The sequence below is a fragment of the Siphateles boraxobius genome, unplaced genomic scaffold, assembly GCF_051911475.1.
Source record: "Siphateles boraxobius isolate OS27281-9 unplaced genomic scaffold, OSU_SipBor_1 18, whole genome shotgun sequence".
Classification (NCBI taxonomy): Eukaryota; Metazoa; Chordata; class Actinopteri; order Cypriniformes; family Leuciscidae; genus Siphateles; species Siphateles boraxobius.
This window is the reverse complement of record NW_027508788.1, coordinates 13,282,501-13,295,000: the sequence shown is the minus strand read 5'-3', so window position 1 is coordinate 13,295,000 and position 12,500 is coordinate 13,282,501. Positions and strand designations below refer to the sequence as shown.

At 39.3% G+C, this 12,500-nt stretch overlaps 2 protein-coding genes across 12 annotated transcripts in view; one reads left to right on the top strand and one right to left on the bottom strand.

Annotated features, from left to right (window-relative positions):
* The window catches only part of LOC143741132 (uncharacterized), a 45,876-nt gene extending 37,558 nt beyond the window's left edge, over positions 1–8,318 (top strand). For all 10 annotated transcript variants that reach the window (XM_077233503.1, XM_077233505.1, XM_077233500.1 and 7 more), the window contains 6 exons: positions 463–552; positions 1,507–1,590; positions 1,666–1,784; positions 3,439–3,547; positions 6,645–6,808; positions 7,500–8,318. In XM_077233503.1, the coding sequence (XP_077089618.1) occupies positions 463–552; positions 1,507–1,590; positions 1,666–1,784; positions 3,439–3,547; positions 6,645–6,808; positions 7,500–7,617 (684 nt within the window). In that variant the 3' untranslated portion in view covers positions 7,618–8,318. The remainder of the gene's footprint in view (positions 1–462; positions 553–1,506; positions 1,591–1,665; positions 1,785–3,438; positions 3,548–6,644; positions 6,809–7,499) is intronic.
* Positions 8,319–10,858: 2,540 nt separating this feature from the next.
* The window catches only part of rab27b (RAB27B, member RAS oncogene family), a 59,517-nt gene continuing 57,875 nt past the window's right edge, over positions 10,859–12,500 (bottom strand). For both annotated transcript variants that reach the window (XM_077233507.1, XM_077233509.1), the window contains one exon: positions 10,859–12,500. This exon is cut by the window's right edge and continues 2,376 nt beyond it. The gene's annotated coding sequence lies outside the window, so the exon portion shown is untranslated.

Here is a 12,500-nt window from a genome sequence, read left to right as displayed (position 1 = left end):
TTTTCGAGGCTTGCATCTTGGATCCTATTTCAGGGTCTGCGTTCTCGAGCACCGAACACTGTTGCCGGTTTTCTGTTAGAGCGGTGTCGTGTTAGCGGCCCGTAAGTTAATGACTAATGATAACTAACTTTATCTGGACAATAATTTTATTCTAGAGCTGCTGTAAAGCCCAGACAATCTCTGTTACTGTAATTTCCTATTATCTCTGTAAAGCTGCTTTGAAACAGTCCATATTGTTAAAAGCGCTGTATAAATTATGGTGACTTGACTAGTTATTTTTTCTCGCTAACTATCAAATTTATGGTCTCTGAATATGTTTTTTCTAAGGGTAAATGTGACGTATTGTTTACAAGCTGTCATATTGACGTCTTTCTGCGGTTGAAACACTGATTACATGAGATGTATTCATGCATTATGTGTTCTGGTATCTGTTCACACTGCTGACAAGACTGTGTGTTTCAGGAGAAGATCATTGATCTGGAAGCCGATCTGGAGGAGCTTCATGAGAACGAGCAACGATGGGTGTCTAAACACAAGAGAGCTCTGGATCAGGTGACCGACCAAAACTGATGAAACAACTCTTCTTCTTTTCCAGTACAAATATCTAAACATCCTGACAGCAAGTTGCATTAAAGTCCCTTTACCCTTTGCTGCTCTTTGCGTGTCGCTCCAAAATGACTGATTATTAAAAAATATATATTTTTTTTTTATTTCAGTGAAATTAATGTACTATATTTTAGTTCAATAATGTTTTTTATTTAATATTTTAAATTTTTAGGGGATTTTATGGTGCTAAATTATATTTACGCAGTATTTATAATCTATTTATTCACTTTTTGAGCATACCTGAAAATTACATAAACTGTCGTAAATCTTGAATGTTTTAGAGCACAGGCTGAAGTTTGATCTCTTTTTAAACACGACACTTGGCAGATTATTCCTGAAGTAAAAAAGGTTTTAAAAAGTGAACTTTATTTTTTAAGTTACAGAATTTTACGTTTATTATGAAAAATGTGCAAAAATACTATTTTCAATTTTTATATGAAATAAATATTTTCTAAAACAGTGATAAAAATGAAATCCATAAATCTAAACAAGTTGCGTTCAAAATTTGAGTTCATAATGAGCTTTCAGTGAGATTTTGTTTGGGCTGCAGCGAGGAGCAAAAGTGGGACTATTTTTTACAGGACCATGTAACCTGTTCGAATCATGTCCATATATATATATATATATATATTTTTTTTTTGGTGTGTGTTCACACAGCAAGTGCCAAAACCTTTACCAAGTTTTGTACCATTCCGATGAAGATGAAAAGTAACCAAAAACGTATATATTTTTTTTCCGTCAAAAATGAACAAAGAGCAATTTCACTCGGTGAGCAACTTTGAAATGCTGGAAAACAAGACAGAAGTTCTGAGGAAGAACATCAGCTTTTGCAGTGCAAGCAGTTTTTAGTCAGGAAAGCAGATGAACAGAATGGTGTGTAAACGTGTGTGTCTCTCACAGTCTGAGCAACTGCAGATGAAGCTCATCCAGGAGAAAGATCTCACCGAGCAGCTGGAGTGTGAGAAGGCCATCCTGGAGAGACAGGTGTGTGTCTGTAATCATAGAAACATCTTTAATAATGAAAGATGATGATGATGCTGACGCTGCTGATGTTTGCAGCTGCGAGATGCGCGCAGTGAGATGGAGGAACTTCAGAATAACAGAGTCGAGGTCGATTCTGTCACTAGAGCCGAGATCAAAGCCAAAGAGCTGGAGAACACACTGCGTGCGGAGGAGAGGTCAGACACACACACAGACACACACACACACACACACACACACACACACACTCATTGTTAGACCATGTTCATGGGAGATTCATTTAAGTTTAAAGTGGTCATGAACTTGATTTTTTTTATCATTTCATTGATTCCTGAGGTGCACTTATAATGATAATATGATTTTTACATCAAAAATTTTCACAATTTAGCAATAAATGTCTATTTTTAGCCTCTGATTTGCACGTTCGGTTTGAAGGGGTGTGTCAGTGTAAACGCCCACTGCTGTGATTGGCATATTGCATATGAAATAAGTGGGAAAATGTGGAACCCTCTCAAATACTTTTATTATGTTTTTACTATTACAGCTGTCGAGATTAACGAATCGTGAAAAGTAACCATTATAGCATTATATTTAGATCTGTTCCATCACATGAAAGGTTGCAGTGATGAGCATTGAGCAGATGAAAGAGTCTGTTGATCGCGTGAATGAAGTGATCTCATCATTGCAACGCAATTTCTGCACTCTCACGAATGCTTTCACCAAATAGCAATGCAAACATGATGTAAATACAGTAAGAGCTTCGTTGTGCAGTGTAACAGCGTCACAGTTTAAATAACAGATTGTTTTCATGTTACTAAGAGACACAATGTGAAGTTGATCGTTTTGTCACTGGCTTTATTTACTGATGCAACAGTATTGAACGATTTTGAGGCATTAGAATAAATATGGTTACTTACATGTTTGTAATGTTGCTGGCAGATCCATATCGTAAAAGTCCGTTTGCAAAGCCTGCGCTGAAATTGCGACTGATTTAACAAATAATCCACAGAGAAATGTACTGAATACAAATAAATAATGCACTGCTGAGACTTTCACAGTTGAACTTAGCATTAGGAAATTTGGTAGGTAATGGTATTGATCCTGTGTCGATCTTTACTCGATCTCATTTCACTATTCATTAACGTTCCAGTGGGCGGAGCCAAATACGCAGTGATGTAGACTTTAGCGTTGGTATTCTTCTGCAAAGACGATCTTTCGCTGCCCGGTGACGTCATAATTCCACACTTTTCAGATCCTGTCGTTTTCTGGCCTTGATCCCAATAAAAGTAATTTTTGGAATATCAAGGAAGTTTTGAAATTTACAGGATATTTTTATACTATAACGACCTCTTAACTGTCAGAAAATCAAGGAAATTTTTTATTCTCAGTTCATGACCCCTTTAATGTGATCACGAGTTCCTCTCGGCAATGCAATAGTTGTGCAAGAGAAGGCATTGAAATATAATTTTTCTCCCTTTTATATATATAATTTTTTTTTTCCGCCACCATGTGCATATATGGGCTCTGAAGTTTCCTAATAATTTGGAAATTTGAAGAAAATCTTGAAGTGTCCATCAGGCACTTCATACATGGAACCTTCTAGCGGTTCCATCATGGATCATTTTACAGATTTATTTTAGTTTAATTCTTTTTTCTTTTCTTTTTTTAATTAAATGTTATGAGTTAAACCGCTCATAAACATACTATTTGTATCATCCAATCATTTAAGATATTTCTCCTTATACCTTTTTGGCATGATGGGTTGTTTAAGATTGAGTCCAGAACCCTAGAGTTCTCCATAGAACCACATTGTGTCAGAATGATCCTCTAAAGACTCTTTCTGCTCCTCAGGAATAAAGTGGTGATGAGCAACACCATCAGCAAACTGGAGAGGAAGATCCACGAGCTGACGGAGCAGATGGAGGAGGAGAACAGGATCTCCACAGAGCAGAGGGAGCTGGTACGACACACACACACACACACACACACACACACACACACACACACACACACACACACACACACACACACTGACAGACAGTAGAGGGAGACACAACACTGAACAACAGCACATCTCTCACACACACACACACACACACACACACACACACACACACTGACAGACAGCAGAGGGAGACACAACACTGAACAACAGCACATCTCTCACACACACACACACACACACACACTGACAGACAGACAGCAGAGGGAGACACAACACTGAACAACAGCACATCTCTCACACACACACACACACACACACACACACACACACACACACACACACACACTGACAGACAGACAGCAGAGGGAGACACAACACTGAACAACAGCACATCTCTCACACACACACACACACACACACACACTGACAGACAGCAGAGGGAGACACAACACTGAACAACAGCACATCTCTCACACACACACACACACACACACACACACACACACACACACACACACACACACACACACTGACAGACAGCAGAGGGAGACACAACACTGAACAACAGCACATCTCTCTCTCACACACACACACACACACACACACACTGACAGACAGCAGAGGGAGACACAACACTGAACAACAGCACATCTCACACACACACACACACACACACACACACACACACACACACACACACACACACACACACACACACACACACACACACTGACAGACAGCAGAGGGAGACACAACACTGAACAACAGCACATCTCTCACACACACACACAAACACACACACACACACACACTGACAGACAGTAGAGGGAGACACAACACTGAACAACAGCACATCTCTCACACACACACACAAACACACACACACACACACAGACAGTAGAGGGAGACACAACACTGAACAACAGCACATCTCTCACACACACACAGACACACACACACACACACACACTGACAGACAGCAGAGGGAGACACAACACTGAACAACAGCACATCTCACACACACACACACACACACTGACAGACAGCAGAGGGAGACACAACACTGAACAACAGCACATCTCTCACACACACACACAAACACACACACACACACACACTGACAGACAGTAGAGGGAGACACAACACTGAACAACAGCACATCTCTCACACACACACACAAACACACACACACACACACACACAGACAGTAGAGGGAGACACAACACTGAACAACAGCACATCTCTCACACACACACAGACACACACACACACACACACACTGACAGACAGCAGAGGGAGACACAACACTGAACAACAGCACATCTCTCACACACACACACACACACACACACACACACTGACAGACAGCAGAGGGAGACACAACACTGAACAACAGCACATCTCTCACACACACACACACACACACACACACACACACACACACACACACACTGACAGACAGCAGAGGGAGACACAACACTGAACAACAGCACATCTCTCTCTCACACACACACACACACACACTGACAGACAGCAGAGGGAGACACAACACTGAACAACAGCACATCTCACACACACACACACACACACACACACACACACACACACACACACACACACACACTGACAGACAGCAGAGGGAGACACAACACTGAACAACAGCACATCTCTCACACACACACACAAACACACACACACACACACACTGACAGACAATAGAGGGAGACACAACACTGAACAACAGCACATCTCTCACACACACACACAAACACACACACACACACACAGACAGTAGAGGGAGACACAACACTGAACAACAGCACATCTCTCACACACACACAGACACACACACACACACACACACACAGACAGTAGAGGGAGACACAACACTGAACAACAGCACATCTCTCACACACACACTGACAGACAGTAGAGGGAGACACAACACTGAACAACAGCACATCTCACACACACACACACACACACAGACAGACAGCAGAGGGAGACACAACACTGAACAACAGCACATCTCTCACACACACACACACACAGACAGACAGCAGAGGGATACACAACACTGAACAACAGCACATCTCACACACACACACAGACAGACAGCAGAGGGAGACACAACACTGAACAACAGCACATCTCACACACACACACACACACACACAGACAGACAGCAGAGGGAGACACAACACTGAACAACAGCACATCTCTCACACACACACACACACACACACACACACAGACAGACAGCAGAGGGAGACACAACACTGAACAACAGCACATCTCACACACACACACACACACAGACAGACAGCAGAGGGAGACACAACACTGAACAACAGCACATCTCACACACACACACACACACAGACAGACAGCAGAGGGAGACACAACACTGAACAACAGCACATCTCACACACACACACACACACACACAGACAGACAGCAGAGGGAGACACAACACTGAACAACAGCACATCTCACACACACACACACACACACACAGACAGACAGCAGAGGGAGACACAACACTGAACAACAGCACATCTCACACACACACACACACACACACACAGACAGACAGCAGAGGGAGACACAACACTGAACAACAGCACATCTCACACACACACACACACACACACACACAGACAGACAGCAGAGGGAGACACAACACTGAACAACAGCACATCTCTCACACACACACACACACACAGACAGACAGCAGAGGGAGACACAACACTGAACAACAGCACATCTCTCACACACACACACACAGACAGAATCACAGACAGCAGAGGGAGACAAAACACTGAACACCACATCACACACACACACACACACACAGCAGAGGGAGACAAAACACTGAACAACACATCACACACACTTACATACAATTATTTAATATTTCTTTAATAAATGGTCTCTTTAATACTTACATTTATTTCTCCATATATATTTTGTGTATTTGTGCCGATGCAAGTTTTATCCTCGTAGTTCTCGTTAGTGATTGAACAAGTGATCAGACTCCTGGAGGAGGATCATGTGTGGAAAAGGAGTGTTTTGGTCCTCTGGTCTGAAGGCTGTGTGTGTGTGTTTGTAGATGACTCAGCGGATCCGTGTGTTGAAGAGGCAGCTGAACGAGGCCGAGGAAGAGGCGAGTCGACGGGACGTTCAACACCGACACACACAGAGAGAACTGATGGAGGAGAGAGAACTCAACAGCCGACTGCAGAGACAACTGCTGGACCAACAGCTGACCAACAAGTACGCACACACACACACCATTAAAAACAGCCAGAGACACAGCGTAGTTCCACAGAAAGTAATATCCTTTTATTTCCCCCTTTCTCACCTTTCACCTTTTTCCCGACTCCCGCAATAAAAACACATTCTCGCAGACTAATACATTCCCTCACACATGAAGTTAACACACACCACACCACACACACTCAATGAAGCCCATCAAGTAAATGACGACACAATTTTAGGTCGACTATCCCTTTAATGCATATCAATTTATTAAATAGTAAATGCATATTTATTTATTTGTTTGTAAATTAACTTATTAATATAGTGTCTATACTGAAACAAATATTTAAAATATATAGTCATACATAAATATATATTATTTAATAGGTGCCATATATTTTATATTAATACTCCATATTTTATATTGATCTAAAATTAGATTTATTAATAAATATGTATATGTTTTATTAATATTAGTTGTATTAATAAATGCACCATAATAACGTGTTAATCACAATTACATTTATTAAATAATAAATAAATATGTATATTTGATGCATCTTTGTTAAATCTAATAAAAATATAATTTTTTGAGACTGTATTTCGCATGAAGGAGAAACCTTGCTAGAAACTAAAAGTCCTTAATATCAAACATTTATGCTAGGTTAATGTTCTCCTAATATTGTTTTTCGTGTGTGTCCCGCAGGAGGAAAGAGTCGAGACAAACTCTAGAAAACCTGAAACTGAACTTCGATGAAGATGAAGATGAGGAAGAGCAACAGGCCGAGTCCAAACCCACAGACAAGCAGATCTCACAGGTCTGACCTCACAAACCTGGAACTATATCTATAAAAACTGCCAAAACCACATCAATCTGGATCTGCTGTCAGACAAACTGTTTCCGCTGAGACCAGACGCCCAAAAACATCAACACTTCAGATCCAGAGAAACTCCATATGAACTGAACGACAATAAAGTTGTGGAAAAGCTCTTTCCTGTGGACTGACACTCAGGAATATAATCATATCTACAGAGAACTTGCAGGAAAATCTGCTTTACAGTAACAGACGTCCCCGGTTTGTTCATTTACAGTAAGCTATCGGTCTATTCTACATGTTCAGTGGTTAATGTTCTCTATCAAACTATCCGTTCTGTTGTTTCTATTGTTATTTTTTTCTATCAGCTTGTTTACATCATGCATATATAATATTGGCATAAACAAGGGAGAAATTAATATTCATAATGAAGTGTGTAGTTATTCATGACACCATGTTTAGATTTATTTAGGGACTTTAAGTGAACTTGCATGCATTCAGAGATCAGAGCGGGTGAATGTGTGAAACTGTGCTGACGGTTATTAACCGGTTAAGGGAATCGTGTTTAAGTGTTAAAGATAATATTACATGTTGAAAGGGATCATCTGTGTCTGTCTCTCAGTTTAGTGCCACTTAAAACACAGCAGCAGAGTTATGCTCCAGTGTTTTATTTGTTGTACAAAATGGTAATAAAATATGCTAAATCATGATTGTTGCCCTTTTCCTTTTTTCCTTTGTTTAGATCGCTAATAGACTAGCATTATAAAACAATAAAATAAACACCTTTTTAACTTTCCCCACCAGCTTTTTAGATCATTTTAATGTTGTACGAATAATATCTGAACATGCGATGCCAAAGAATGAACAGAGACTGCTTTTATTCTAGCTTCATATATTTTTTTATTTATTAACACTTGAATGTGGTTAGTTTCATAGAAAAGCAACATTATGAACAAAAAGCTGAGAAAATCGTGTTTTTGTTAAAGATTTCGTTGGATCAGATTCAATTTCAGAGCGATGATCAAAACACAGATGGAGTCGATCGAGTCCATCAATACTTTGCTCCAACTTTTGCCATTGCGTTAGAACTGTTTTCAGTGTTGTTGCTTGCGTCGTCGGCTGCATTTTTCACATGCTTGAAGAGAAAAAATCAGATCGGCTTCACTTTTTACATGCTTGCAGAGAAAGGCTTGCCAAAACAAAGTTACTGGGTTTTTACTTTTCACGGTGTCAGGATTGGTAGATGCAAAGGGGACTTTAAGCACTTAAACACGGGAAAAAGTCAGATTTTCATGATATGTCCCCTTTAAAAACTTTAAACCCTTTATAGACTCCTTTGTGTTTTTCACATACAAACCACAACATTATCGAAATGAGGTCGTTCACACGAATCCGAAAAAACGTCTAGAAACGCTGTTTCCTGCTGGCAGGCCAGTAAATAGCGATGTCACTTTGTAATGGAAAAGTAAGCAGATAGATTAGCCACGTAATGCACATGACCTCACAATTTTCAGTAATTCTTTTTTTTTTAGTTCGCACAAAGATGATAACAGTGTCGTTTTTAAAAACGTGCACTTTGAAACCAGTTTTCCAAAGTTTGCGTTTTTAGTCCTCCCCAAAACGCTGTTGTCGTGTAAATGAATGGCCAAAATGCATAAAAAGTTTTCAGTTTTTAGTTGAAACCGGTGTAACGTAAACCTCATTCTTCTAATGAAATAAGAACCTGGCTTTATTCAATATTCAGATTTCTGTCCTGTAAATGTATGCAAATTAATGCGTATTAATTAGCTAAGGCCTCATTTGCATATTTAACACTTTAACTTTAAAACTTTTTTTTTTTTAAATTACAGCCACCACCAACTGATTTTTTTTTTCATTTTCACAAAAATTTAACAGCTCCCAAAGTATTTTTTGTATGAATATCTGAACTTGCAATCTAACAAAAGAAAGAGCAGAGCCTCTGCTATTTAAAAATAAAAAAAAAAGTTTAATTCTAGCTTCATGCTTTTTTTTTTTTATCAACACTTGAATGTTGGCAAGTGTCTTAAAAAAAAAGCAAAATTTAACAAAAAGCTTTTTTTCCCCCAAAGACTACAACGTGCTTAAGGCCGTGTGTCCACCAAAGCTTTTTTTCACGTAGCTGGCGTAAAATTCCAATTGTTTTCAATTGGAGCGCCGCGTTTTTTAAACGCCATGAGCGTAACGAGGCGCTGAGTGTGTATTTAACGCTCAAGCGCTGAGCGCCCGCCGTTTTTTACTGGTCGCCGAGAGTTGAAAAATTTTCAACTTTGGGTAAAACGCTGCGCTCATCACTGTCACTTTTTACACAGCCGTCCAATCACAGTGGAGGAGGGGCGGACCACACGACCAACTGTCACAACATCCTTTCTGTACAACGGCGTCAACCAGCAGAGCTAACCGAACAAAATGGATGAAAAATAAATTCAGTATGAAACAAAATTATCTGCGAATTCAGTTACAAGTAAACTGTGCTGCGGATATTCTGTATCATAGCAACGAATCGTCTCAACTGACAAAACGCAGCACTGCCAAAACGTTCTCAAGCGCCCAGAGCTAGGCATATTCAGCAGAGCGTCCAGCGTTTTCAGCCGGCTAAAAACGCTTTGGTGGACACACGGCCTTAGAGTGGAGTCCCTAAAGGGACCTTTGCAAAAATAAAAATATTGTCCTACTGGCGTTTCTAGGAAGCACGTGAAAGTATCTCGCGCGCTCAAGAGACACTATTGCATACTATCGCAATACGTTTCTCGTGAGCACGTGAAAGTCAGTATATATATTTTTTTGCAAAGGTCCCTTTAGAGAGGCTCCGTACTTGAAGCAGAAAAAAGTGACACCTTTTCACCTGTGTCTTGATCCAGCGATTCTGTACTCTTTCTGATGTGTAATAGCGCCCCCTTCTGTATAACAGTGGAAACATGGATTTCTGAAACATTGTCAATGGCGGGGAAAGAGTTAAACACTATTATAGTAACTTTTAGTACAAAAAAAAGTTTGCAATTCAGCTAATCATTATTTAAGTATTAGTTATACATTTTACCCTGTTCACCTGTAGCGTCTAGCGTTGAAAAACATTAATGGATCAAAAACTTTGAAACCAAGGCGTCTTTAGTTTGAATGTTGACTTTCTCCTTGCTACAGCCACGATGAAAGTTAATGATGCAAGTTACAAAATTTGGCCAGATTTCATTCACACACACAACCTAAAAAAAACAACAACATAAAAACCAAGTGCATTTTTCCTCTTTATTCTTTAGTAACATGTTACACGCATAACAAAAAATAAACGCTCTCAAAGAAATCTGAAGTTGATTTTTTGACCTGCTTTACAGTTTCAGTTCAGTTCTTTGTGTTATTTTCTGCTTTATTTTGCCAAATATACTTGTAATGCGTCAAACTAGCTAAGAGGAGTTCAGGACCTATTACAGACTCGGAAAGCGTGTCATTGGTCATTAGATCTTTACAGGCACAAGGAGAGAAAATCCTTCAATGTAAACTTTTAAGAGAACAACATCACTTGTCATAAAGCCATTCCTTAAACCACATGAGGTAACGTTACTAAACACACGAGAAGCTCAAGAGACGCGGCTCTGTTCAAGGCCAAGCAGAAGTTCAGTAGAAACACAAAAGCTAATGTTCTTCAAACAGAAATGTTGGTCCAGAGATTGTCACATTTAAAGGCATGTGCGATCAGTCATCACACACACACACACACACACACACACACACACACACACTCACTCACTCATCAAATACTCACTGCGAGTGTCTGTATGACGTGAATCATGAGGAACTGAGGTGATAATTATGGCACGGGATGATTTGGCACCGGAGGACAGAAATAAAACCGTGTTAAAGGCCTGTTCACACAAAGGAACTACAAGAAGTTACCTAAATATAAAAGAATAGCAGAATTCACACCACATAACAATAACGACAAAGAGAAACGATATGGTTTGAAATTTGAATCTCTTCTTTTTTTCACCAGATGATGAACGTTAAAGACGCTGACAGCCAATCAGAATCCATCCTGCTTTAAAGGGCGCGAACATTTAAAGATGCAGACGAAAAAACTGCAGCGCGCGATTAGAATAAACATAACGAAATCGTCCGCTGGTGTTGACGCTAATATCATTATAATAATTATTTTATCTTAAATCTTTTTAGTTATCATTATTGGTGTGAACAGGCCTTACCAATCAAACCATCAAACTCTAGAAACCTTATCAATCATTTTGAGCTCTAATACAGACCTCCTCGTTAAACAATCATAACAATATGAATCTCACCAAACCCGTCAAGAACATGTCCAGGTCATATTTCACCCTGAACTTATATGTAGTAGTAAAAAAAAAAACATATTTTGCATTAAGAGTATGAAGCCTATTTTTATCATAGTAATGAGAAATCAAAAATATCAAAAGTAAAACATTTATGAAGACGTGTTTAACTGTCATTAAAATAATATCACAGTGCAAAACATCTTAATGGTTTTGACCTGGAAATATGAAATATGACCTGGACATGTTTTTATAATATTCACCAAAAAAAGAGGAACTTTGTATTAATCTGGTTGCACAAGAACACATCCAAATAGTGTTAAAAATGAAGCCTATTATCATATTAGGACCAAGATTTCTTTGCCTATAAACAATTTCACCGTTTTAAAAAATACCTCCAAATTCTCATTACTGCAATGATAAAGAAACATAATATGATGCATTTAATTGAATACCAGGATAGTATGTTGTAGACTACTGCCTTTTTGCTGATTTACTGTAAATAAAAATTAAACACTGTATTGTAGGAATTATGAGAAATAGAATAAAGTCAAGCACTCATAGACTTACATTAATGAGAGTTTGACATTGAAA